At 35.7% G+C, this 26,118-nt stretch overlaps 3 protein-coding genes and 1 long non-coding RNA gene across 8 annotated transcripts in view; 1 reads left to right on the top strand and 3 right to left on the bottom strand.

Moving 5' to 3' along the window:
• Positions 1–13,253, top strand: part of LOC108190658 (uncharacterized) — a 51,940-nt gene extending 38,687 nt beyond the window's left edge. Inside the window, exon 6 of the long non-coding RNA XR_012383243.1 lies at positions 12,849–13,253. This is a non-coding gene — a long non-coding RNA (uncharacterized lncRNA). The remainder of the gene's footprint in view (positions 1–12,848) is intronic.
• Positions 5,417–11,796, bottom strand: slc3a2a (solute carrier family 3 member 2a). The gene is made up of 9 exons (NM_131601.2): positions 11,747–11,796; positions 11,298–11,513; positions 11,034–11,221; positions 10,412–10,585; positions 9,840–9,928; positions 8,367–8,497; positions 6,530–6,839; positions 6,411–6,446; positions 5,417–6,297 (listed from the first exon to the last, which is right to left on the bottom strand). Exons 2-9 carry the CDS (start codon positions 11,486–11,488, stop codon positions 5,959–5,961), a joined length of 1,458 nt encoding a protein of 485 aa, NP_571676.2. The 5' UTR covers positions 11,489–11,513; positions 11,747–11,796; the 3' UTR covers positions 5,417–5,958.
• Positions 13,254–14,255: 1,002 nt separating the features above from the next.
• On the bottom strand, positions 14,256–17,636 carry zgc:103586. 3 transcript variants are annotated; one of them, XM_073906512.1, is made up of 5 exons: positions 17,404–17,636; positions 17,025–17,135; positions 16,790–16,901; positions 16,107–16,164; positions 14,256–15,968 (listed from the first exon to the last, which is right to left on the bottom strand). In XM_073906512.1, the coding sequence occupies exons 1-5, from the start codon at positions 17,429–17,431 to the stop codon at positions 15,855–15,857; spliced, it is 423 nt and encodes a 140-aa protein (XP_073762613.1). In that variant the 5' UTR covers positions 17,432–17,636; the 3' UTR covers positions 14,256–15,854.
• A 315-nt stretch (positions 17,637–17,951) lies between these two features.
• On the bottom strand, positions 17,952–23,858 carry LOC103911370 (transmembrane protein 272). Of its 3 annotated transcripts, XR_012383240.1 has the most exons (8): positions 23,343–23,858; positions 23,132–23,193; positions 22,969–23,019; positions 22,598–22,810; positions 20,040–20,880; positions 19,903–19,953; positions 19,522–19,713; positions 17,952–18,902 (listed from the first exon to the last, which is right to left on the bottom strand). XR_012383240.1 is itself a non-coding variant. In XM_073908333.1 (5 exons), exons 2-5 carry the CDS (start codon positions 23,172–23,174, stop codon positions 20,660–20,662), a joined length of 528 nt encoding a protein of 175 aa, XP_073764434.1. In that variant the 5' UTR covers positions 23,175–23,193; positions 23,343–23,858; the 3' UTR covers positions 19,986–20,659. The 3 variants fall into 3 exon arrangements, 2 of the variants coding, with proteins under 2 accessions (XP_073764434.1, XP_073764435.1); XM_073908333.1 differs by lacking the exons at positions 17,952–18,902; positions 19,522–19,713; positions 19,903–19,953 and having other exon boundaries at positions 19,986–20,880; XM_073908334.1 differs by lacking the exons at positions 17,952–18,902; positions 19,522–19,713; positions 19,903–19,953 and having other exon boundaries at positions 19,986–20,880; positions 23,132–23,213; positions 23,343–23,510.
• Positions 23,859–26,118: the final 2,260 nt, after the last annotated feature.

The following is a 26,118-nucleotide window of genomic DNA, read 5'->3' as shown; positions in this document are numbered from 1 at the left end:
CGGGCAGAACACTAAGCAGTTTTCTGGTCAGTGCACGTTTATGAAGACCACTTCTTCTGTTCCCGCCCCTCACAGCCAACATTCCCACAGTACTGTACTCTCAGTGTAAAAATAAATTACTCTAATTGTTTTTTATACTCAAAATGAGTTATAGAGTCGTTCAGGATAAACTATGGGCCTATTTAGGACATGTAATGTACAGTTGTAGGGTTTTCTTTTTTTCGTTTATTTATTCTATACCTGGTTAGTGATTTCATGAAGTAGGACATGTTCCTGATCAACATCTTAGTTGGTCCAGGAACAACACTGTTCTTCCACTGTTTTATATTTACACAACCAAATAGACTACACTGAAGTTTAAATTTATTTTTGTATACACTCAATGAATAGAGCTATAACCTTCAAGCATGACACAATGTACAGTGGCACAATACTGTAATATGTTGTATATGTATAATATATTTGTATTTGGATTGAAGTTAACGCATTAGCTCAAATTAATAGTTGTTACACTGTATAAACAATATAGAGATTTTTTTTACAATATCATAATAACAAGACTTCAGTTTGGTTACAGGTTTAATTGATTCAACATTCACTTCATGCTTTAAACACACAAACCACCTGACGTGTTCATCACAAGTGATTATGTCTATTTTTGCAAATGTATCTGGATGTGGCCTTTGATGCAAGCTGAGATTTCCTCAGTCAGAGATGCAATGTCAGACACAATGCACTCAGTGGAGCTCACACAAATACTTTTTCAAAAAAAGAAGAAATGAATCTAATATATTGATGGTGTAAGTTGCTGGGGTTAATTGCAAGCTTTTATAACATTAAATATATAAACTAAACTTGTTACTTATTTCTATGCGTCTCTTAAAATTACCCATTCATTAGTGTTCATAACAATTTATTGACCGATCTTTAATCAGTGTTGGGATAAAAGTAATATATCACCATCTTAAAACACCTTTAACGTAACTAAATGTGTACTTTCATTCATTTTCTTTTCGGCTTAGTACCTCTATTAATCTGGGGTCACCACAGCGGAATGAACTGCCAACTTATCCAGCATGTTTTTACACAGCAGATGCCCTTTCAGGTGCAACATCCATACACACTCATTCACACATACACTACGGAAAATTTAGCCTACCCAATTCACCTGTACCGCATGTTTTTGGGCTGTGGGGGAAAACGAAGCACTCGGAAGAAACGCACGCGAACGCAGGGAGAACATGCAAACTCCACACAGAAATGCCAACTAACTCAGCCGAGGCTCAAACCAGTGACCTTGCTGTGAGGGGAAGTGAGGATACTATTTATGGGTGTACTGGGTTGGACCCCCTTTTGCCTTCAAAACTGCCTTAATTCTTCATGGCAAAGATTCAACAAGGTACTGGAAATATTGCTCAGAGACTTTGGTCCATATTGCCATAATGGCATCATGCAGATTTGTCGGCTGCACATCCATGATGCAAATTTCTCATTCCACCACATCCCAAAGATGCTCTATTGGATTGAGATGTGGTGACTGTGGAGACAATTTGATTACATTGTCATGTTCAAGAAACCAGTGTTAGATGATTTGCGATTCATGACAGTGCGTTATCCTGCTGGAAGTAGCCATCAGAAGATGGGTACACTGTGATCATAAAGGGATAGACATGGTCAGCAGCAATTCTCCTGTGGCTGTGGCGTTGACATTATGCTAAGTTGGTAGTAATGGATCCAAAGTGTAACAAGAAAATATCCCCCACACCATTACACCACCAGCAGCAGCCTGTACTGTTGATACAAGGCAGGATGGATCCATGCTTTCATGTTGTTGATGCCAAATTCTGACCCGACCGTCCGAATGTGGCAGCAGAAATTAAGACTCATCGTTACAGGCAACGTTTTTCCAAACTTCTATTATCCACTTTTGGTAAACCTGTGTGAATTGTAGCCTTAGTTTTCTGTTCTTTGCTGACAGGAGTGGCACCCGGTGTGGTCTTCTGCTGCTGTAGCCAATCCACCTCAAGGTTGGATGTGTTGTGCATTCAGAGATGCTCTTCTGCAACATGACTGAACCATTTCAGCATTTTCAGATGTGTTTTTTGTAAATGGCTGCTAAGTTGTTGCAGTTCTGTGGTTTTCTATATTACTCCAGTGACCGCTCATCTGAACTGACTATTCATTGTGGGAGTGAATGAACCTAACAGTCACCCCAGTATTGACACGATTTGGGACAAATACAAATACCGTTACACCCAAAATTTTTATATATTAAACATTAAATGAGTTGCTCAGTAATGCACAGAACTGTTCAGCGACGCAGTTATAAATAAAACTACTATTAGCTATTGACCAATCAGAATCAAGAACTCTGTTTAATAAACAGGCCAAAAATTGTAAATAACAGTACAAAGAAATGGTGAATGTGTCTACAAAGATTTCATTCAAGTCCACTTCACCCTCTAGATAGAAGCAGAGAGTCTTTTTAATCCATTACAGGAAGGTGCACCGACACAACTGTGAAGCTCAGTCTCAAAGACACACTATTATTCTGTCTCCTTCCTTCAGTTTAAGACGAACAATAGCAGCTGAGGGGGAAGAGAGAGAGTTTATTTTGTCAGCGCTCCGCAGGAGGGCCTGGGGTTCACAGATGCGCTGCGGGGGTCTGGGTGGACCTTCCTAAGCCCATCTGATATCCTGCTTTCCAGAAACAAACATGGGAGAGTGCAACCAGATGGAACTGCCTTTATCTATTTTTTCCAAGTGTGTTTATTGTTTCTGTAGTGTACGCTTTGAGGAGGCCGCAAGATTTCATTTCATTCCAAAAGCAGGTGACTAGACTTCTGTACATCACTGAGAAAATGGCCTGAGCAATCACACGGTTTAGGTTAACATCTGTTTTATCTTGCTACATGCAACACTGATACTGAAACTAGTATAAAATATAATTTCATGTTTTGCATAGGGGGGGTGACATGGGGGCTCAGTGGTTAGCACTGTCGCCTCACAGCAAGCGGGTTGCTGGTTTGAGTCCCAACTTGGTCAGTTGGCATTTCTGTGAGTTTGCATGTTCTCCTCGAGTTTGCGTGGGTTTCCTCCTAATGCTACGGTTTACCCCACAGTCCAAAGACATGCAGTATAGGTGAACTGGGTAAACAAATATAGCGTAGTGTATGAGTGTGAATCATACCTGCCGGCACTCCTGTTTTTCCCGGGAGTCTGTATTTCAGACCCATCTCCCGCCACTCTCCTGTTTTGTTAATTCTCCTGCAATTTCAGCTCCTCACCCCCCACCCCACTGGTCCTAAGCGTTTTGTTACAGTACCACCCCTGGGTCGCCAAATTTGGTATAGTATATCCGATCGCAGGGGACGCCCGAAATCTGTGATATTCAGACACCTCACCCCCGATTCCACATGCCCCCCCCCCCCCCCCCCCCCCCCCCCCACACCCCCACCCGGTCTGCTGGAATTTCAGAAACAAATATTAGAAAGAAGGTATAAATGCGAGAGTGTTTGAATGTTTCCCAGTACTGGGTTGTGGCTGGAAGGGCATTCACTGTAAAACATATGCTGAAATAGTTGGCAGTTTATTCTGCTCTGAAGGAAAATAAGTATTACATACAGTAGGAACAAGACAACCTGTACTTATACATTACTTATACTGAAAATTGCTGATATCGGTTGCTATTTTGGATTGTTTATGACATTTAGATGTTGTTGGGTTTGACATAAAAAGTATTGACATTGATTTCTGTGCATTATTATAAAGGTGCCAACTCCTAATATCAGTCTACATTTGGTGCTTAAAATGTAATTGTGAGCTTGTGCATATTCAGGACTAAAGTGCCCTCTAGTGGCCAACATCAGCTATTACCTCAACAATACCTAACAGCTCTTGTTAAGTAAAGCCTGATTAACTGAAGATTAGTCAAACATGATCCCTATATTTGATTGTTTTGCATCATGTACATCATTCAAATGGTTTGTTGTTAGTAAGGTTTTTTGTTGTGTTTTTTTTTTAAAATAAGTCTTATACCCAGACTGCTTTTGGTAGCTAAAAATAACAGCAATGCTCTGAAATACGGTTACACGTGAATTTTATTTTAGAGCATTTTAAAATGATATTTAATCCGGTAACTGCTAAACTGCATTACTCTAGTCTGTAGAGAGTTTAATAAGAAAGTAAAAAAAAAAAAAAAACAGTTTATATTCACAGTAGAGAAGCAGACTTTCCTAAAACTATATATATAAAAACTATATATATATGAGTGAATAACATTTGAATGGTAGCTCAGATGCCTATAGCAGCTTAATTAATCCCATATTAAAAATAGGCATTTCCCTGCAGACAAAAACCTATACCCACCAAGTAAAAATGTATTCATAAAAGCAACACAATAAAACATTCACAAATGCTTAAAGAATGGCAGTTTTTGTTTGTTTAAAGTCCCCATGAAATCAAAACTCATCATTCATTTTCTTGTCAGCTTAGTCCCTTTATTAATGAGTGGATGAGCGGAATGAACCACCAACTTATCCAGCAAGTTTTTTATGCAGCAGATGCCCTTCCAGCCGCAAACCATCTCTGGGAAACATCCACACACACACTCATACACTACGGACAATTTAGCTTACCCAATTTACCTGTACCACATGTTTTTATACTGTGGGGGAAACCAGAGCACCCGGAGGAAACCCACGCGAATGCAGGGAGAACATGCAAACTCCACACAGAAACGCCAGCTGAGGATCGACCCAGCGACCATCTTGCTGTGAGGCGACAGCAATACCTACTGCGCCACTGCTTCACCCGAAATCAAAACTCACCATATGTTTTTGTTGACTCACATTGCTAGCTTTGAAATGAACAATTTATCCGTGCAGAAGAAAAAAAGAAAAGAAAAGAATAATAGCTTGCACTAATAATCTTTAATTGATTTTTTTTTCAGTTAATTTATTAGATGACATATTTATCTTAGGAATTGGCTGTGGCTAACACTTCGCTTCTCCAACTGTCAGTTTTGACAACAAACAGAAATGGCGAGCAGGAGGTGTCTGTTAGGTTGTAATAACTCTCCCCAAACGCTTTTCCCCATCTTTATGAATGAAATGCCTACTTTACATCCAACTAGCTTGCAGTAGAAAAAAACAAGCCACGCCCACTGTTTTCTCATTTAATATTCAGTTTCTCTATGAAAAAAAAACGGCTGGAGTTTCTGGTTTATGTGGACTTTAAGTATTTATGTAGTTTTTAAATTATTATTATTTTTTGTTACCAATTGAGAGTATCTAAAGATCTTGTGGATATTTTCTGCTCTGGGTATGAATTGTAGACTGCAACAACAAAAAACTAAATGAATTTGAGGGAGCAACTTTCAGTAAAGTAGACAGAGTTACACACAAAACACCAAATATATCCTCATTTGCCATTTTATTTATTATTATTCCAGGAGCTTTAGAGTCTCTGTACAGAGATCAGCTTCTATTCAACAACAGCTGTGACAAATCTTTCACTACTTTAAAGTTAGAGCTTCTAATAGTACCACGCTAGAGAATACAAATAACCTTTTAATAAAATCTCTCCTACTCAAAAATCATTGTACTCCTAGTTTCACTCTTTCCAGACTCGTGCACAGTGTTGAAACTGATCAGAGACATTAAAGGGATAGTACACCCCAAAATTAAAACTTACTGATTATTTACTCACCCACAAGTGGTTGCAAACTTGTATGAGTTTCTTATTTGTGTTCAAACAGTTTGAAGGAACTAGTTGCCACTGACATACATAGTAGGAAACAAAAATACTAATGGCTAAAGGTTTACAACATTCTTCAAAATATCTTCTTTTGTGTTCAACCATAACAAGTAACTCAAACAGGTTTGTAGGAGCGGAGTAAATAATGAGATAATTTTCATTTTGGAGTGAACTATCCTTTTAAACAGTGTCTGTGTGTGTCTAGCCAGGGAATGGATAAGACAGCAGAACGGCCTGTTTGGACCCAAGCTCTAACTTCTCTAACTTCACCTTGCTGTCCACTGCTAGTTTCTCTATATCTGTGGTGGCACGAACCCGAGCTTCAGCTGGCAGATCGTCATTGGTCGGAGTCATAGAAATAGAGTCATTTCCCCAGTTCACGGCCACCATGAAGCGTTCGCTCTGGTCCCACAGACGGAGAAATGCTAATGAAGTGGGAGAATTGTGAAGGTTGACATATTCTCCATGCAGGAGTGATCGCTCTTTTCCTTTTAAATCACTCAGTGTTTTAAAGAAGTTACGCACTGCTGTTCGCTCCTCCTGTGTAGCCAAAAGAATCAAAGCAAAAGACAGAAAGCGCAGGTGTTTTACAAACATGCAAACACGACAGTGAACAGAACCAAGAGTAAAAATGTGATCAATCAAAAATGTACCTCTGCTGTTGAATTGACGTCTTCCCACATGGCCTCCTGTAAAGGTGAAATTATACCTCATGAGTACAGTAAATGTTTATCCATGTATTGTTATTTTATCTTATGAATGCCACCCTCACCCCAGCCTTCAGTCCGAGCTCGTCTCCAGCACTAAACACAGGTGTTCCCGGCAGGGCAAACAAAAGGGTTTGATAGAGTTTGACGGGCAATGCTGGAGTTCTGGATGCCTGAGAGCCCGCAGTCTGTCCCAGACCCCAGCCCAGACTGGCCTCCTGATGACCGGAGCAGAGTCTCTGCATTAAAGTAGCCTGTCTGCCACTGAGCCCTGCCGGATACGGCAATTTGGTCAGAAGTAGGTCAACTCCTGATTGATTGAGCAGGAGAGAGGTTTCATCCACAGAGAGACTGCTTGCTGTTCCCATCAGAGCTCTGAAAGAGATTAGGAAAATAGAGAGAGAGGGTATTAAGAGGGTCTCACAGTAGACGAGATGCACAACACTGCATCATGCAAACAAGAGAACATTGAGTATATGCACACTGCTATTCCAGTAAATTACTGTTTATTTCTCCCATGTGGCTACTAGGCATGGGACGATAAGTTTAGGAAAAGTCATTTTTCAGCTTAAATTTAGTAAGTTCACATTACTCGTATTGATTAGTTTTTTCAAGTTAGTTCAAATGGTTTGTAGCAATCGGTTTCCTCAAACGGTTGAGTTGCCTTTATTTATTGGGTTTTACAGTACTCGGTTAGTTTGAGTTCTCTTCATTTATTGGATTTTACTGTTCAAATTGCTTTGTTTACTCAAATGGATTAAGTTCACAGTATTTATTAGGATCAGTCTTTGAACTTAAATGGTTTGTTGCAATTGTTTTCCTCAAATGGTTTGAGTTACCTTAACTTTTTGGATTTTAAAGTGTATGATGTACATACATAATAACAACATACATTATAACTTGGCCCTTGTCTCAAAGAGCTGTATTGTGCATGTTTTTACAGCTGGTGTTGTAGAAGATGTCTTTTGGTTATTCAAACCTTAAATGCAGTTAAATTTATTTAGACTTCCTTTACATCTGCATTTAGTAGTGTCGTCCGCTTGAGGAGGGATCAGCAAATACACATCTTATTGCTTAATATTAACAGACACATTAAGAGGCTGTTTACACCTGGTCACATAATGCTTTTTTCCTGACCAGATAGATATTCGGTTATATTCATCTTGAATGTGTTTCGGGGGCATTTACACCTGTCATTTTCACTCAGACCACTTCAGAGATTAACTCCAGACGAAACTGAGTGAGTCTAAATGCATTTAGTTGTTTAAACCAGCAAACCACATGTAAATTTCATTCCTCTCAAAATGTAATGAATGACATGTCAGATATAACAGCGGAAATCAAACGCTCAACATCTCAGATGACAGTTTGAGGTGTTTGTTAAGTTTTATTACATATTTTTTTTATTTCATTTTATTATTGTAAAGTCATTAACTAACATATAAAATGAAAATGTTAAATTAAAATAAAATCAAATGTTAGCATTAACAACAGAGCCTACTTCCTATAGTAGACTAAATCTGTGGATGGAGAGGAAAAACTTTATCTTGTTGGTTTAAAACTGCACAATGTTTTGTGTTTTGGGAGAGTAGGTTATACACAAATTAACGCAAACCCATTAAATATTTGAATTGTTCATATCTGTATGATAAAAATAAATGTTTCATTGAGCCTATAATGGCCGTAATATTTACTATTTACTCATGTTTAACTGGAACACGAGTGAAGTACAAAGCCTCCTGTAGCCTATATATATAATCATTTGTTTGCAGAATAAGATGTGTAGCTTAGTGTAGAGCTTAGTGTCTGTAAAAAAAATTGTGGGAAATAAGTCTGTGTTACCTAAACAGATTTCTACCTCACAAGACCCAATAACCAAACCTCAATTATAGCGTCACATACTTTTTTGGGGTCCCATCAGTTTTGTTGAATATAGCTTGGATAGATGACCAAGCATATGTATTCACGATGTCATTCAGATCGGATAAGAAGATGCCATCCACCCCCTTATTTAGCCAGTATACACAGGCTTTCTACAATAAAAACACAGAGTGGAACACATATATCTGATTATATGACTACGCACAAATATAAAATACAGAATTATAATGACATCACCCAAAGTAGATAAAAAAAGTTTAGTTTCCATATACACTAAACTATAAACTACACTACATATACACAAAGTCTGGAGTCAGTAAGAGTAATAAAGAAAGAAAACTAATAATATTAAATTAAAAACCTCAATTTACAATAAATGTTTACTAATGTTTTTGTATTCCTGTGATGCCAAAACTCAATTTTCAGATGTCACTAATCTCAGTATCACTAAACTTTCACTAATTTAGTATCACTAAATTTTATATGCTGATTTATTTATTTTTTTGCTCAAGAAACAATTTTCACTGCTAAAACAAATTTTTATATTATTTTGACGTGGACATCACAATTACACCAAGTGCATTTGAGTGTTTTAGCAGACTTACTAATTCTCAACACCTATCCACGAGAGGCTTGACATAAAATGAAAATACATTGTTAAATAGTAAAATACATACACATAATTATAATTCTTTATATAAAATTGCTTTAAGCCAAAAGCAAAAGCAGCATAATCAAACAAACTAATAGTGACTATTTGTATAAACACGGCTGTTTTGTTTTTAACCACTTTTTAAGTGCACAACTAAAAACATTTATATTACTTCCTAATTTTAGGCTAACAGGTAAATTCCACAGTTTGATTCCCTTGGAAAACAAACTGAGGTGCTGCACAAGACAGTCACCATTAGCAGTTGCTCGAGTGACTCTGTGGGAGGTTTGATACCTGCTGATTAGATCAGAAAACAGCACTGAAAACATGACTACTTTAACATTTAAAAACCAATGTAAGATAATTCAATTTAGTAAAACTAGCAAAGCTAAAAAAATTATGTTTACGTAAAACCTCACAATGATGCCATCGCCTAGGATTTAAGTCCATAATTTGAAATGCTTGTTTATATTTTGAATCAGTAGGTTTCAATGTGATTAAAGAAGCTTATGACCATGATGTAATGTAATACAAGTGTTAGAATATCATTCAGTGCATGCAAAATTTAGCCGTTTGATATGTTTATAAATCTACTAATAAACCGAAAACAGTTTAGACGTGTGGTTGTGGTTCTTAATATTGTTTAACAAAATGTTCTAATTTTTATTGATTTGAGGAACAACCCCTCTTCAATTCTTACTATCCCAAAACTCTCTTCTGTGTTTACAGTACATGCAAATATCTTTTTTTTACTCTGCCCTTTATACATCTCTAAATCTGTTTAATCTGTTCCCTCACTAAGGTGTCTAACTGACTGTCTACATGAATATATCTGCACTTACTTTGAGTTTCTCGGCAACAGAAGCAGCATTGTTAAACCAGGATGAAACTCCACGATAATTGGGTGTTAGATCCAGCACTATGGAGATTCCTGAGAGGGAAAGAGGAGAGGAGGGAAAAAGTCAACAAACCAGAAGGCTGTTAAATGCTATTTCTGGAGTTTAACAGCCTAATGTTTGCTTTGTATGAAGCCTTTTTTAAAGGCATATTGCTTTATTTGCACGAAACTAAGCAGGTGTTCTAGCTAAATAAACGTGGTGAATCAATTCCAAGAAAGACTATAAAGTTTTATTTTAAATCGCATAATGTATATTTGTAGAATATGTAAGGAAATACTTGATGGTAAATGACTCATGAAAAATCCTTTTAAAATTAATGCAGCGTAGTGAGAAACAAGAGAGGAGGTCAGAGGTTAAACTGACAGCTGATTGTTATTTCAGACAGCCTTCCTCTAGAACAGAACAACAGGAGCCTATGATGATTAGATCTATCCAGTGACCTATTATGTGTCTGGAAAAGTGACCTTGGCTGATATTTCAATTCGAAAACCTTCAAAACAAACTAGTGAGTTCACCTTTTCTATGTGCTCGGTCCAGCAGAGAAGTCAGCTCGCTCTCAGAGCCAAAATCAGGGTTAATGGAAGTTAGTTCAAGTGCGCTTGACTGGTCTGCTTGCACAGAATGTACTGGACCCAAAACAAGCCCCTTCACCTTCATCTGACTCAGATAGTCCAACTTCTCCTCCACTCCTACAGATGAGAAAGGGGTTAAAAAAAAGAGGAAATGAATGAGCAACAGTCATCAGTACTGCCTCCTTCAGTTATCTCTATAGCCACAGAATTCAGGGCACCTTTTAATCATTAATCTGCTTTGATGATATAGCTTGTGCACACCTAAAGATATCAGGGTTTAAGGTCACTGTACTTGATCATCTAAATCTATGATGTAGCCGTGTGGGAAAGCAAACTTATCACAACTATGTGATTGGGAACAGAATCTTGCATAGGTCAGCACATGCTTTCTCACATGAGGGAGTCACAAGACAGTCAGTCTCTTCTGGCTTATCCACGGCATCAGCAAATCTGCTTCCCCCCACAGTGTTTTCATAATGTTACCCAAGCAAGGCGTCTAAATTACTGCATATTCGGCAGTTGATACCTGTTAAGGGGTGTTGAAAATATAGACATTCATTCATACCTTTCAGTCCATTCTTAGAGAAGGCATCCAAGTTTGATATCTGGTACAGAGGACCTTCATTCCACCAGTGCATTTCAGGAATGGGTTTACAGCGTGGAGCTTGTACTATGATTACTATTGCTCCAGCTAACATGCCAACCCAACCAAGCCAGAATAGAACCAGTAAAGCCCAACGAGTCCGAACCCAACTGCAGATGACAGGCAATAGTTACATCAAACAAACAGCTTATATAAAGCAATGTATAAGATAGTTAAATAGCGTACCCAGCTGTACCGGCGACTTTCATCAACTCTTCTTTAGAGAGGCCCGTAAATTTGACTTCTGCGTCCTCCGGCACTTTGACCTTTACGCTGCCGTTTTTTTCGGTGCCTGTCGGAGTTTCGCCGGTCATCGGCTGTTTTTCCTGATCCATCTCGTTCAGTTCTACTTCCTTCATCTCGTCTTCTTTGTTCATTGTTTGTTTGATAGTAGTTTCAGCACTGTCAGTTAAACAACTCTTATCATTTCCAGAAGGACACTTTGTTTTATTTGTAAAACGTAGTTTGATAATTAAGCACAAGTAAACAAGTAAAATAATATTGGAAGCGTCTTTAATGTATTCACATGATAAACTTTAGTCTAGCTTCTTTGTTTTTCCTGAAAACTCTTTTATTATTTACTGGTTTAACTGAACTAAATAGTGCCTAAATATGAACAATTGTACGAGGCATACCTTCAATAATTCTGTTTCAAGCCGGACCCCCGCTGTAAACGCCGCAGAAGTAGATGTGACGGTCAATCCGCTTTATATAGTGCGACTCTCTCGCGCCCGCCCCTTCACTATCTAAGAGGGAAATGAAAAGGGACTTTGAAACAAATTATATTAACTGATAAACTTTTGCATTAAGGACAAATACCTATTTTAATTAAATGAATATAACATGCACGACAGGTTAACCCTTAATCATTGTATCATACTGTAATTCAAGTTCAGGAGTTTCCCCCTTAAATGTTCCCTGTTGAGCGCATCAATAAGCCTGAGTTCACTTGAGTGAACAGGAATTCATCCTGCAAACATCCTCGTGGAAATCAATACACTTTCCTAGATGGAAAATACGGAAAAAATACTTATAAATGCGCCTTTTCAGACACGACTTAAAAAGCGCAATAACATTTACTGCACAACCATCATGTCATAAAGCCTCGGTGTGAGTCGTCTGTACTTTGTAACAAAGGAAACTGTGTCAGAGACAACTGATAATCTAAAGTAATCAATCTATATTTCTGCTGTTTCACAATCTTTAAAAAACAAATTGCTAATAATACTGTTGCGCACCCACCAAAAAAAGAAAAGAAAAAAGAAAAGATAGGCTATATTTCTGCTGTTTCACAATCTTATAAAAACAATAATATTACTGTTAAGCACCCAGAAAAAAAGAAAGAAAATAAAAAATAAAATAAAAAATCGTTAAAGTGTAGCAAAAGCCACAGGCTTTAAGAGCACATGGTGGTTTCTTTATGCAAATAGATTTCATTTTACATTTTTTTTCTCTCTTTGTTTTTTATACAATTTTTACTGTGTTGGTATGTACACATATGCTTGTTATGTAATTAGTGTACAAATAAGTTTGCATTTTCTGCAAAATGTCAGACTGATAGCACTGTGTAGTCTGTTTGACCAACTTTATATCATGAAATAAACTGTAATGTATTGCATAGTCAAACCTTTTCTTAATTTTTTATTTTAGTTTGGTGAATTAATGCTAAAAAAACAGACTTGTTCTTTTTCATTGTAGCTCTCCTGCCAACTAATAATGTTCACTTTCCCCTCACAGCCTACTAAGGGAACAATGTGTGAGTGTTGTTCCCATGTGACAGAACAGTATGTTGGCCCCTCTGCCTCATAGTGAGGAGAATTTCAAACAGCCCCGGGCACCAGGGTCACAGGGATTACCAATAACTCTCTCTCTACTGGAAAACTGTCTCTATCAAGCTGTTTTTCATGAATCCTACAGTGCTCTAATGTCTAAAATCACTCTGTCCAAATAGATGCTATCCATTGTTACTTTTATGTTTGAAAAGTTTACAGTTACAACACAATACAATATAAATACAAAGAAAACACGAAATAAAGCAGCTTTAACCTCTACATAATCTTTACATTGCACCAAACATTCTTGGATATTTATCTAAAATGCTTCTTCACATAAATAAAAAATAAAGATGAAGGTCGAAATGTTCTTTTTGGAATCCATAATGATTTTTATGGCATAATGTTTAGTCTACGGCTTCATCACTGCTAATCCACCACTGGAACCTTTCATTTTTAGAATGTAAAAAAAAGTTTCTGACAAAAGTCTCCTGTGTTCATCATGACTGAAGACTAGTAAAAATGGTAATATTGTGGAATATTACTGAAATGTCACATGATCATTCAGAATTAATATTAATAGTTAAAAATAGTTTTTCATAGTTGGAAAAAACTGTTATGGTTAAAATTTAGCAAAAACCCTGATACTTCTTTAAAAACATTATATTAAACTTTACCAATTATATCTTTAACATTGTACATTTACACTTTACATATTTTGAAAATATTAAGTACATTACTGCTAATTTCGATCACTTTACTGTGCCTTTACTATAGGATAAAAATATATATTCTATTGAGCCTTACCTGGCTTTTAATGCAGAACACATTTGAATTGTCAGTCACAAACATTACCAAATGTTACCATTTTTTTTACACATCTCTGAACAATATTAATGCATCAATTTATATTTTTTGTGTCAAACATTCAACAGTTTCAATCTATTGTTATGCAATATAAATACTTTCTTCATAAGCTGAGGAAGTTCAACCTTCAAAATAAGCTGCTAATAGAGTTCCACACTTCGATCATTGAAGCAGTCTTCTGCACTGTAATAACTGTCTGATTTAGCTCAGCTACCAAATATGACCTCCGAAGTCTACGTCGGATAGTTCAGACTGCTGAGCGAATCACTGGTACAACCCTCCCTACTGCCCAAGAACTTTACTTGTAAGCAGAGTGAGCAGAAGGGCTACCAAAATCACTCTGGACCCCTCACACCCAGCACACTGCCTCTTTAAACTTTTACCTTCTGGTAGACACTAAAGAGCACTGCGCACCAGAGCAGCCTTACACAGAAACAGTTTCTTCCCTCGGGCAATCCATCTCATAAACACCTTATGATAGTAACTGTGAAACAAACATCACAACTTTTTGTACACATAAACACTTATTTATTTAACATACTTTACAATTTGCACATAACAGCTGTACATATAACATTGTATAGAGTGATATACCTGCACATACACTTGTCCATTTGTATATTTGCATTCAATATTTACTTCTATTTTTAAAATATATTTATTATCTGTTTTTGTCCTGCCTCTGTCATTCTGTTGCACTGTAGAAGCTCTGTCACGAAAACAAATGACTCGTATGTGTAATTACTCAAACATACCTGGCAATTAAAGCTCGTTCTGATTCTGAAGCTCTTTCTGATTCAGGCCCTGTAGGACTGAGTTTGGACAAAGAGCACAGAATCATGATTGTGAGTCTAAGCTCTTTGGTTTGGACACCCCTGGTTTAGACTTTCTTAAAAAACAACAGAAGCATATGTGTTGAAATATTTAAAAAAAACAAAGCATAACTCTACAGGTTTAAATAACCTTTACCTTTTATTTATTTTGTCTATGTAGCTGATATTCAACAAAACTAGGAACACTGGAATCATTGGCCATTATCATGGACTGGATTTGAACACAGGCTTGAGAACATTTCAGGGTGTGCAGTGCTCTCTAGTGGTGATGTTGTGACAGGAATGGCCTTAAAAGTCCCCAAGAAATCAAAACTCACCATATGATTTTGTTACAGTAGTTCACATTGCTAGTTTTGTGGTGAACAATTCATCTTTCATTAAGAAAATGAAAAATAGTTTGCCCTTATAATCTTTAATTTAAATCTGAAAATGAACTTCCTGTTGGTTTTCAGTTAAATTGTCAGGTTTTGTATATCTTAGGAATTGGTTGTGGCTTACATATTTAACCATGCTGCTGCAACGGTCAGTTTTGACAACAAACAGAAAAGGTGAGCAGGAGGTATCTTGTAATAACTCTCCTCAAACACTTTCCCCATCTTTATGAATAAAATGCCTACTTTACTGCATCCAATCAGCTTGCAGCGGAAAACACAAAGACACCCACTGTTTTCTCATTTAATATTCAGCTTCTCAAGGAACTGCGGCAGAGTATTAAAAGAATAACGACCACAGCTTCCAGTTCATAGGGACTTTAAAGGCAGGATTTAACTAAAAATGAAAATGCACCGTTTACTCCCCCTCAGGTGGTTCCCCACCTCTATGAGTTTCTTTCTTCTGTTAAAAACAAAAGATATTTAGAAGAAAGCTGAAAACCTGTAACCTTTATCTTCCGAAAAATAAATGCTACAAAAAACAATGGTTACAGGTTTCCAGATTTCTTCAAAATATCTTCTTTGTGTTCAGCAGAAGAAAGAAACACATTAAGGTTTGAGAAGGATAGCTTAAGATCTTAAAAAGGATAGCAGACAGCAAATAAAAACAGAAAGGGGTAGAGGGAACAACAAAGCAACACCCCCAGGCACATAACAGAAACAAAAGGTGAGTAAACGATGAGAGAATTTTCACGTTTGGGCCCTAACATCAACACAGGCCAGTTATAGCTAATAGGCAAACTCCTCAAGCATATATTACAAGGAAATTCACATTCTTCACATTTTAGATCAAAGAGCAAATCAAATCCCAATACATAAAAACCAAAAGGGTTATTGCGCTCAGTTCTTTTGCAGGTGAGCCGGTGTGAAAGCTAAAGGCAAGAGATCTCTGAGACTGGTTTTCCTATAGCTTCCATCTGGCTTAGTGAGGTAAACGTCCCATTCAGTGCCAAACTGACAAGATGTAAGGTAGGTGAGGAAAAATATGAAAATAAAAAAAAGAATTAACAAAATTAAAAAGGTAGAGGGCAATGACCGTTATATACAAGAGTAATAACTGACATATTTGATCAAATAGGTGTGCAGCCATACCTCCATTAATACCTGTCGGCAAGCTCCGCACGGTCCCACAAAACTATCTTTGATATCACTGTTGGTCAGATGAAAAGATAGATCATTTTTATGAACAAACTTAAAATCTCAGCGATTTCTCAGAGAATCAAAGTGAAATGTTTCAGTAAAACAAATATAGAGTTGTGCTCCAGAGGTAAAGTTTTAAACAAAAAAGTATTTTTGACACCATCTAATAATTGCTCTGCAGTTGTTAAATGATTGTATATTGCACATTTATAAAACTTTATTTAAAACCAATTCTTATATTTACGCAGAAAGTTAATAATGCACTGTTCCACCAAAGCTATTTAGCTTTAAACAATGCCATAAAGCACTATGACAAATCCCCAATAAAATCAGACTGAAATACTTGTAACTCTGATAAAACATGCAAACATATGGATATCTTTCAATAACTCTTAAACATACATACATACATACATACATACATATATATATATATATATATATATATATATATATATATATATATATATATATATATATTCAATAACTTTGTTTTTTTTCCCTCAATTGTGTAATTTAACTGCCCAGTGCCTCGTGGGATTGTAGATTGTACCCTTACTGGAAAATTTACTACTGGAACCAGTCCTGCTGACAACATATGATCATTTCACGAACATTTTGTACATAAGATTTACCATGTGACAGCTATGGCTGTAAATCTTCTGTAGCCTTCTGCGACCGCTCTCTGTATCGCAGTTCTCTCCGCACATACGGTAAGACCATAAGAGGCATTCTCAACATTACAGCCTAAAACATACAAGGAATGTCAAAAATCACTCTAACAGGAAACACGCTGTCATATATGGCTGATTAAATGCTTTGGAATCATGGTGTCACACACAATAAAATTAAACAGGTGCATCCACCCACCAGTGACTATGGCGCCCCCTGTAGTCAAAATGGCGGCACCGACTGGAAACCCACTGTACGGACAGTAAGCCATTTCCCGTGCCTGCAAGCATTTTGCCACCAGCTCCGCGACTTAACCAGAAGTTACATGACAAATGTTATGACAGCAGTTATGCCAAAACAGTAAAAGAAACAAAAATGACAAAATTAACGTTACGCGACAAAACAAACACTCTTCAAAACACCGCGCTGATACGTTTGGGGGCTTCATTTAACTTTGCTCAACATAAAACTTTGTGATTATGGTTTTGCAAAACGTATGTGGGACTTCAACATAAACAATTCAGCTTTGTTCTTTCAACTCGTAAAACAGACTGCATTGGGGGCAAGATCAAGTTACCTGCACATGCCAAACATTTAGGTAACATGCACTAAATGCAGATCCGCGCGGAGTGCCTGTATCTGTACATTGAACTAAATGTTTACCTACCAGCCATGACAACCAACCGTCTCGTTAGCAAGGACTAGATATTGTCCTATAGACAGCCTGTTTTTAAAATATGAAGTAGTTTTGGCGAAGAATTGTTGTTGTTGTTGCCTCCATGCAGGAATAATGGCATTTCTGGGACGGGCGCTGTGACAGGACAAACTGTGACCTCGCGTAAGTGTCGGGGCGGGGCAAATGACCCTAACAACCTATTACAGACCTCCTTGCTGACAAACCTCTCATGAATTGTTCATACAGCGGAAAATATTACAGTATATATTATTTACTGCTCACTATTGAATAATTCAGCACTTTTGTATATATAATTTTAATTTATATTGACAGTTACAGTTGTTCACAGTAAGTTATTAACATTGCAATATATATATATATATATATATATATATATATATATATATATATATATATATATATATATATATATATATATATATATATATAAGGAATATTTAATCTTTATCATACGTTGGTGTCATTGTAAATGAGGTAAGCATTTTGCATTTGTGTTAAATTATATCATTATATCATGTTTTAGGTAGATGAACATAACTTGGTTTCTAACTTTCAAACAATGTTAATGTTTAAAAAACTGAAAATGGTAACGTAAAATTGGTACATTCAGGATAAATTACATATTTTATGTACACTCCATTTTTAAAAACATATTATTTTCTCCATTTCTCTGTGAATATAGCCAATGTATTTTGGAGCATTTAAACAAAACAGATTTATTAAACAGATATATTTATTAAAATAAGATTTTAGTCACCGGACATATTTAGAAATTGAAAGATAAAACAATTAAATACAAGTAAAAAAAAATGCAAAAACTATTTCAACTTTTCAAATTTCAAATTTTGTCATTTTTGCTTCTCTTGATTTTTACTCTTTTTAAAATTTTAATTCAATATTTTTCTATTACATACAAATTTGTCTGTACTAGTTTTTGGACCTTTATCCTCAGTCATTTTGTTAGATAAGCTCCAGATTCGGCTTATTTGTGTATATGCACAAATATAATATTGTATAGCTTCCTATTAAAAGTATTATTTAAAAGACAGATTTGTGAAGGTGTACTCATATATGCTGAGCACTGTAACAAATCCACATAAATACTTGTTATTCCAGCAACTTTAAAAAAGGTAGAAATATCACTTTAACTAGTAACTCTTTACAGTGGTTTGCAGCTTAACATTCAGTTCTATTGGTAAATAAAACAATAGTACAGTTATATAAAATTGTGTACATGAAAAAAACAAATATTACTGACACACACATAAAGCAGAGATTGTTAAACCAAAATGCAAACAGATACAGGGTTCTGTGACAGTGGTCTCCAGTACTAGTCAGGTCATAGTTGGGAGGATAAATGGAGTAAATCCAGTAGGTTCCTGAAAGAACAACAGAGATGATTGTTGACACGTTTCACTAAATATTAGTAAAATGTTCATAAAAGGACATTCATACACAGTTGAAGTCAGTATTACTATTAGCGCTTCTGTGAATTTATTTTCTTTTTTAAATATTTCCCAATTTATGTTCAACAGTGTAAGGAATTTTTCACAGTAATTCCTATAATATTTTTTCTTCTAAAGAAAGTCTTGTTTCTTTTATTTTGGCTTGAATAAAAGCAGTGTTTAATTTTGTAAAATCATTTTAAGGTCATTATTGTTTTTTTCCGATTGTCTAACAAACCATTGTTATGCAATAACTTTCCTTATTAACCAAACCTGACTAGTTAACCTAATTAACCTAGTTAAGCCTTTAAATGTCACTTTAAGCTGAATAATAGTATCCTGAACAATATATAGTAAAAAAATTATTACTGTCATAATGGCAAAGATCAAATAAATCAGTTATTAGAAAAGAGTTATTAAAACTATTATCAACAAAATCTGCTCTCCATTAAACAGAAATTGGTGAAAATAAACAGGGCGGCTAAAAATTCAGGAGGGCTAATAATTCAGACTTCAACTGTATATAATGCAGCCTAACGTATGTTTTCCTCACCAGTAAAAAACCAGCACACAATGAACATGTAGAGCATCAGGCTTACGGCACTGCACAAGCGAGCCAACAGACAATCATCTAGAGAGTTTCTCAGGTACATGAGCAGCAGTGAAAGCAGACCAGTCACACCGATCACAGTCACATAGAGTGGGAGTTTGGGCTGAACAGGACATTCATGATAATGGATTGCTCCTAAAACATTTATCCAAACAGAAATAAGACAAAACTCAAATATGTCTTCCAGTAGTGTGAAAACAATTGTCCCTTTTAATTGGTTGTGAATCAACATACCCACAATTAGTTAAAAACAAGCCTTCATGGGATTCCAGACTGATAAAATAATGAATTACTGAGAAAGAAGATGCAAAACGTGCTCTTTACCTAATCCAGTAGCTGATATTAAAATCATCCATGCAATCATGTTAATCATCACTGAAAAAAAGAACAAAGCTTTCTTATTGTTTGTAGTTTATTAGTAGTTATATTATTTACATCATGAGCTTTGCTGGCGTTCTTACCAATGAAAGATTTTCTGGCTGCAGTCTCGGTCATCTCCATCTTCCGCAGCTCCTTAATTAATTACTGATAAAGTTCTCTTTTTAATTTGACACGTTTGTGGGGGAAACTAGACGTTTAAATAGGAGCAGAATGACCTCCATAAAGAAGATGTGAATAAGACATCCAAGTTAAACTGCGCAGTTGCTCTTAGTCAAGCAGTATGTTTTCACAGTTCTGTGGTTTACAGACTTGCCCAGAAGCTCTGAAACACTTCCTTTGGTGAAATGTTGAGTAAGCAAACTCAAACTGAAACAGGACAAACCCCCTTTTAAAAGAATCTTTAATTTATAAAATATTAATGTTGTTAATATTTTACACTGCAAATATACTGCATATTAACATCAATGATTTCCAAGTTACAATCAGGTCTTCATTATGATGTGCATTTAAACACAGAACTATACAACTATATTGATTATGTCAAATCAGTTCATGGTAAACATTACTTTTGTTGTACCCCTACACTGGTAGAAGATACAGGATAGAGGATATGAAGACCATGGGTTTGATTCTTAGTAAAAACATTAGTCCTCTGAATGGACTTGAAATACAATCATGATACATGCAAAAAGAAATAATCTCACACTTCTAACTGAGAGTTTGAAGGTGGTCTTTGAAAATTAGGTTTTACACATATATGAAGCACTGTACATCCACTACAAAGAAACAAGATAGCTAGTAGGCAGCTATAACAGACTGTATTCAACCAGAAAGCAAAGAGGTAAAGAGTTTTGTTGCAGTAATTCTGTTCAGTTGTTGGGTCATAACTTGGGGGATGAACAGAATATATCCAGAAACTTCCTGCAATACACAGAGAAAACATTTTAGTTGAGCAAAATATTTCCTCACATCTGATTTTTTCGCTTTTCATCCCTTCACTGAAAAAAAATTCAAAGATGATTCTTTGAATCTGCTAAATTTATTTAAGTTAAATGGATAAAAGCATTTAACTTGGGCTGAATTTAATCAAACAAATTAGGTTGGACATTTCTCTATTAAATTTGTTTGTTTAAATTTAACCCAAATACGTTGTTTGCTACAACTTTGCAGACATAATTATTTTCAGTGTTGTAAGTGAACTGTGAATTAACATTCCCACAATCGCCTGTCCCAACATTCATTCATTCATTCATTTTCTTTTCAGCTTAGTCCCCTTAATAATCAGGAGTCGCCACAGCGGAAAGAACCACCAACTTATCCAGTACATGTTTATGCAGCAAATGCCCTTCCAGCTGCAACCCATCTCTGGGAAACCCCGCCATACACACTCATTCACTATGGACATTTAGGCTGTATCCAATTCACCTGTACCGCAAGTCTTTGGACTGTGAGGGAAACCGGAACAGCCAGAGGAAACCCACGCGAACGCAGGGAGAACATACAAACTCCACACAGAAACACCAACTGACCCAGCCAAGGCTCAAACCAGCGACCTTCTTGTTGTGAGGCGACAGCACTACCTACTGTGCCACTGCATCGCCGTCCTAGTTCATTATGCTGTGGCAACCCTGGATTAATAAAGGGACTAAGCCGAAAAGAAAATGAATGAATTAATAAATAAAATTGTATTTAAATTACTTTTCTAATTACTTGTTCTGAAAAGTAGCTTACTCAGAGTATTTGACTCAGTATTAAAAATCCACAAATGATAGAATCTTTTAGTTCTTTGAATCTGAACCTGAGTTCTCGAAAACCTTTATTTGAGAAATTAAGTTATGATATCTGAATATTTTGCAATTACTCTGCTTCTCTGAATTTATGCGTTTGTCATGAAATAATTTCTCAATTATTATATTTTTACTTAGACATAAACAATTGTCTATTAATTATGAATATTCTTCTTTAGGTGAAACATAGAAATGTTCTGCAAAATATATATTACTCTTCTGTAGTATTTAGTATTTAGTTTCTAGTATTTAGGGCAACTGCTGGACACTGTAAAAAATAGGGTTTCAACACAATTCATTCATATTGGCCCAACACAAACTGATAAAACTAATTTGTTGTCCCAAAAAACTGTCAAGAATTGTGTTATTTCAGCTCATTTCGAATAAATATTTTGAGCAAAATATTTTGAGCACTGTCGCTTCGCAGTAAGAAGATTGTTGTTTTGAGTCCCGGCTGGGTCAGTCAGCATTTCTTTGTGAAGTTTGCATGTTCTGCCCATGTTCAACGTGGGTTTCCTCTGGGTGCAGTTTTTCCCACTGTCCAAAGACATACACTATAGGAATGAATGAACTGAATAAACTAAATTGGCTGTAGTGTATGTGTGTGAATGTAAGTTTCCAAGTACCGGGTTGCAGCTGGAAGGGCATCCGCTGTGTAAAACATATGCTGAATAAATGAAAGGACTAAGCCAAAGAAAATGAATGAATGAATGATTATACATAAACATATCTAATATGTTACCTAAGTAAATCCCTTATTTGGCATTTTTCAGCAGAAAAGTAATTTAAGCAACTACTTAAGTAACACCGCTTCTCCTGTAATTCTCATTTGACAAATTCTCGGCACTCACCTGTGATGAACCAGCAGACTATAAACAGGTAAAGTATGAAGCTGACGGAGATGACCAGCGCAGACAACAGCAGCATCTCATAGGTGTCTTTAGCATGTAGACCATACAGTAAGCCCAGGCTCCCAATCAAAGCCAGCAAAACAAATACGCCTAAGACTATGAGGTAGACGGGGATGTTAGGCTGAACAGGACAGTCTCTTAGAAAGTTGGCTCCTAAAAAAGATATTATAATAAAACAAATATGTTTCCTTACTGTACAATGTGTCAATATATTACAATGAAATATGTTTTTAAATTGCTGTTATTTATTTACAGTGACAGCATTTCTAGACAACAGTGCTGAGGTATATAAATGCATATAAATAATTTACCTATTCCAATGGCAGCAGTCAAAACTCCCAGGACAACAAGAGTTAATATCACTGTAAGATTGTTCAGACAAGCATTTTATTATTATTGTTTTACATCAATATAGAATCAGACATTGATATATGCAGAGATACAAGAGAAACAAGTTTTAAACACGATTCTCACCTAAAAGTGGTGTCAAAAAAGGTGATGGCTTTGATTTGTCCATCTTCAGTAAAGCACAGTTGCTGGATAAATACAAAGACTTCTTTGAGATAAAAAATACGAAACATTAAACTTAACAATAGTGTTATTAATTAATTGTGGCATTAAACAACAGAGTTTATTAAAGTGGAACACAGAGATCTATAATACACGTTCATTAATGGTTTCTTACCTCAGATTTTACTCCTGTACCTTCTATCAGGTTTTAAACAGCATCATTGTTTACTGTGTGTTCTGGCCTTCACCTTAACTTTATAAAGAAAATGGTGAAACGCTGGTATTATCTGTCTGAAGTAAGAATCTCCAGCATTTCCTAAGTGACTCAAAAAAACTCTTGAGTAATCTCTGGTGTAATGCTGCAGTTGAAACATGTTTCAGCCTCTCAGTTGTAGTCAAATTTAAAGCAAAGGACACAATTAATTCCTTATCAATGAGATCAGTGTATGATTGTAATTTGCTGAGGACAGAACCTCAAAATATTTTTTACATTCACCATGTCTTAACTAAAACCAACAACAGAAATAAAACAAGTCTTCAGAAGTTTGATTTCAGTACAATTCTTTTAAAAAGTAACAGGAAATTCACCAGCCACAACTGCCTACATGTTTGTGTTCAGCCCAAATCTAGGTAGGTTTTGAAAATATATGTTTTAAATTGTTAGTTTCATGTATGGTTTCCTTTTTAAACCCGAAGCCCTATTGGCAATTTTTGGAACCCCTGAAAATATTGTACTTAAAGAAGAAATATTCAGACTAATTGCTTTCACCACACTATTGGCAAGGCGTTTAATTCTTCTCTATTGAGCGCCCAACACATAGTAGATCAGGGGTGTCAAACTCAATTCCTGGAGGGCCAAAGCCCTGCACAGTTTAGTTTTAACCCTGCTCCAACACACTTACCTGTAGGTTTCAAACAAGCCTGAAGGACTCAATTAGTTTGATCAGGTGTGTTTAATTAGGGTTGGAACTAAACTGTGCAGAGCTGCGGCCCTTTTGGAACTGAGTTTGACACCTGTGTAATAGATGAATCAAAGACGTGATGTATTTTATTCAGCTTGAAAACATCAAATTTACTCTCAGAAGTTCAAGAAGAGATAGGATATTTAATCCTATATCCTATCTTAAAAGGTCCCCCTGCACCCCCCCCCATCTTTTTTTTCTTTCCTCTCACAATAGCCTAAACTTGTAATGCTTTTCACAATGGACTTGCTTGTATTAAGGTATACAGAACCTTTTTGCTATTACACACTGCATGGTTGGCTTTTTATGTGTATCGTAAATCTTTTCGCATTTTCCTTTTAAAATTTTTATTTATTTATTTTAGTTTAGTTTAGTCAGAATTATTTGCACCCCTTTGAATTTTTTCAAAAAAATAAAAAAACAGGGGTGCTAATAATTCAGCGAGGCTAATAATTCAGACTTCAGCTATATATATATATATATATATATATATATATATATATATATGAGCAATATCACACTCGTAGCAGTGCGATGTGGCTGTATATCGTCAGTGGCGGGTGGCGTGCGTTGGCACGAGGCCGCAGGGGAGTGTCTTAGTGCCCCCATCAGTGCCAATATACAGCCATATTGCACTGCTACGAGTGTGATATTGCGTTTATACAACAGTTTGACGGCATAATTGTGTATATAAAAACAAAATCACACATGGAGAGTCTCAAAAACCCTTTTGTATGAGGAACTACTTTCTTCCGCATTGGATTCAAATCATAAGCTGAGTAAAACAGCTGTTAAAACAGTTAAAAGCATCTTTTAAACTTTAGATCTGTAGTTTCTGACTTTTGCTGGCTGTATGTGTGCGGAGTAATACACAAAGGGTAAAGAGGCTGTAGGAGTTCTGATATTGCAGAATATCGCATGGCTTTCAGCCAATCAGATTCGAGAACCAGATAGAACTGTTGTATGTATATATATATATATATATATATATATATATATATATATATATATATATATATATATATATATATATATATATAATTTTTTTTGTGCAACTGTTTGTTTTTTTGTTTTGTGCTAATTTAAAAAAAGTTATGAATTTATGAAGTAAACATTAAATAGAAAAAACGTTAAACTAAGCATAAATGGTGTCACATCACTAGCTTTAAAGGCACTATGGAATAGTTTGTGTTTATTAGACCTTCGTCTGTCACAAACCTGTTTTGTTGAACACAAGAGAAGATATTTAAAAAATGTTGGAATCCTTCATTTTGTAACTATACATCAGTAGTTATAGGCTTCTAACATGTTTTTAAAAAAAACTCTATTGTGTTCAACAAAAAAGGAAGCTCATAGAGGGTGTGTACATTTTTACAAACCTTTGTAAACTATTCTTTCAAATGTCTACGTTTAAATGTCTATGAACATCCAACATTGAAAATAAAAGGATTCAAATATTGGTTTGTAAACAATTTTTTGGTTGTAAACAATTTATTTGGGCTGAATTTAATCAAAATTTAATTTGTTTGTTTAAATTCAACCCATATAAATTGTTAAAAACTACTTAGCAGAAATCTTTTTTTTTTTCAGTGAAAGCATTGAATGAATGTTTTCCAACTTTTCAGTTGATATGCATTTATATGAAAATTTGGCTCACATTTCTAAATAAAGGCATGTCTACAGTATGTCTTCCTAAAAGAAATTTGCTAATAATTTACATTTACATTTAGTCATTTAGCAGACACTTTTATCCAAAGCGACTTACAAATGAGGACAAGGAAGCAATTTGCACAACTATAAGAGTAACAATGAATAAGTGCTATAGGCAAGTTTTAGGTGTGTAAAATCTAAGAAGCAAAGCATTGTATAGGTTAATGTAAGTTTTTTTTTTATTTTTTATTTTTTGAGCGAAAGTACAGTTAGTGGTATAGCCAGAGAGGCAATTGCAGATTAGGAAGGAAAGTGGAGACTAAATAGTTGAGTTTTTAT

This window comes from Danio rerio, chromosome 7, assembly GCF_049306965.1.
Source record: "Danio rerio strain Tuebingen ecotype United States chromosome 7, GRCz12tu, whole genome shotgun sequence".
Classification (NCBI taxonomy): Eukaryota; Metazoa; Chordata; class Actinopteri; order Cypriniformes; family Danionidae; genus Danio; species Danio rerio.
Note: the sequence above shows the minus strand (reverse complement) of the source record. Positions and strands in the feature narration are given on the sequence as shown.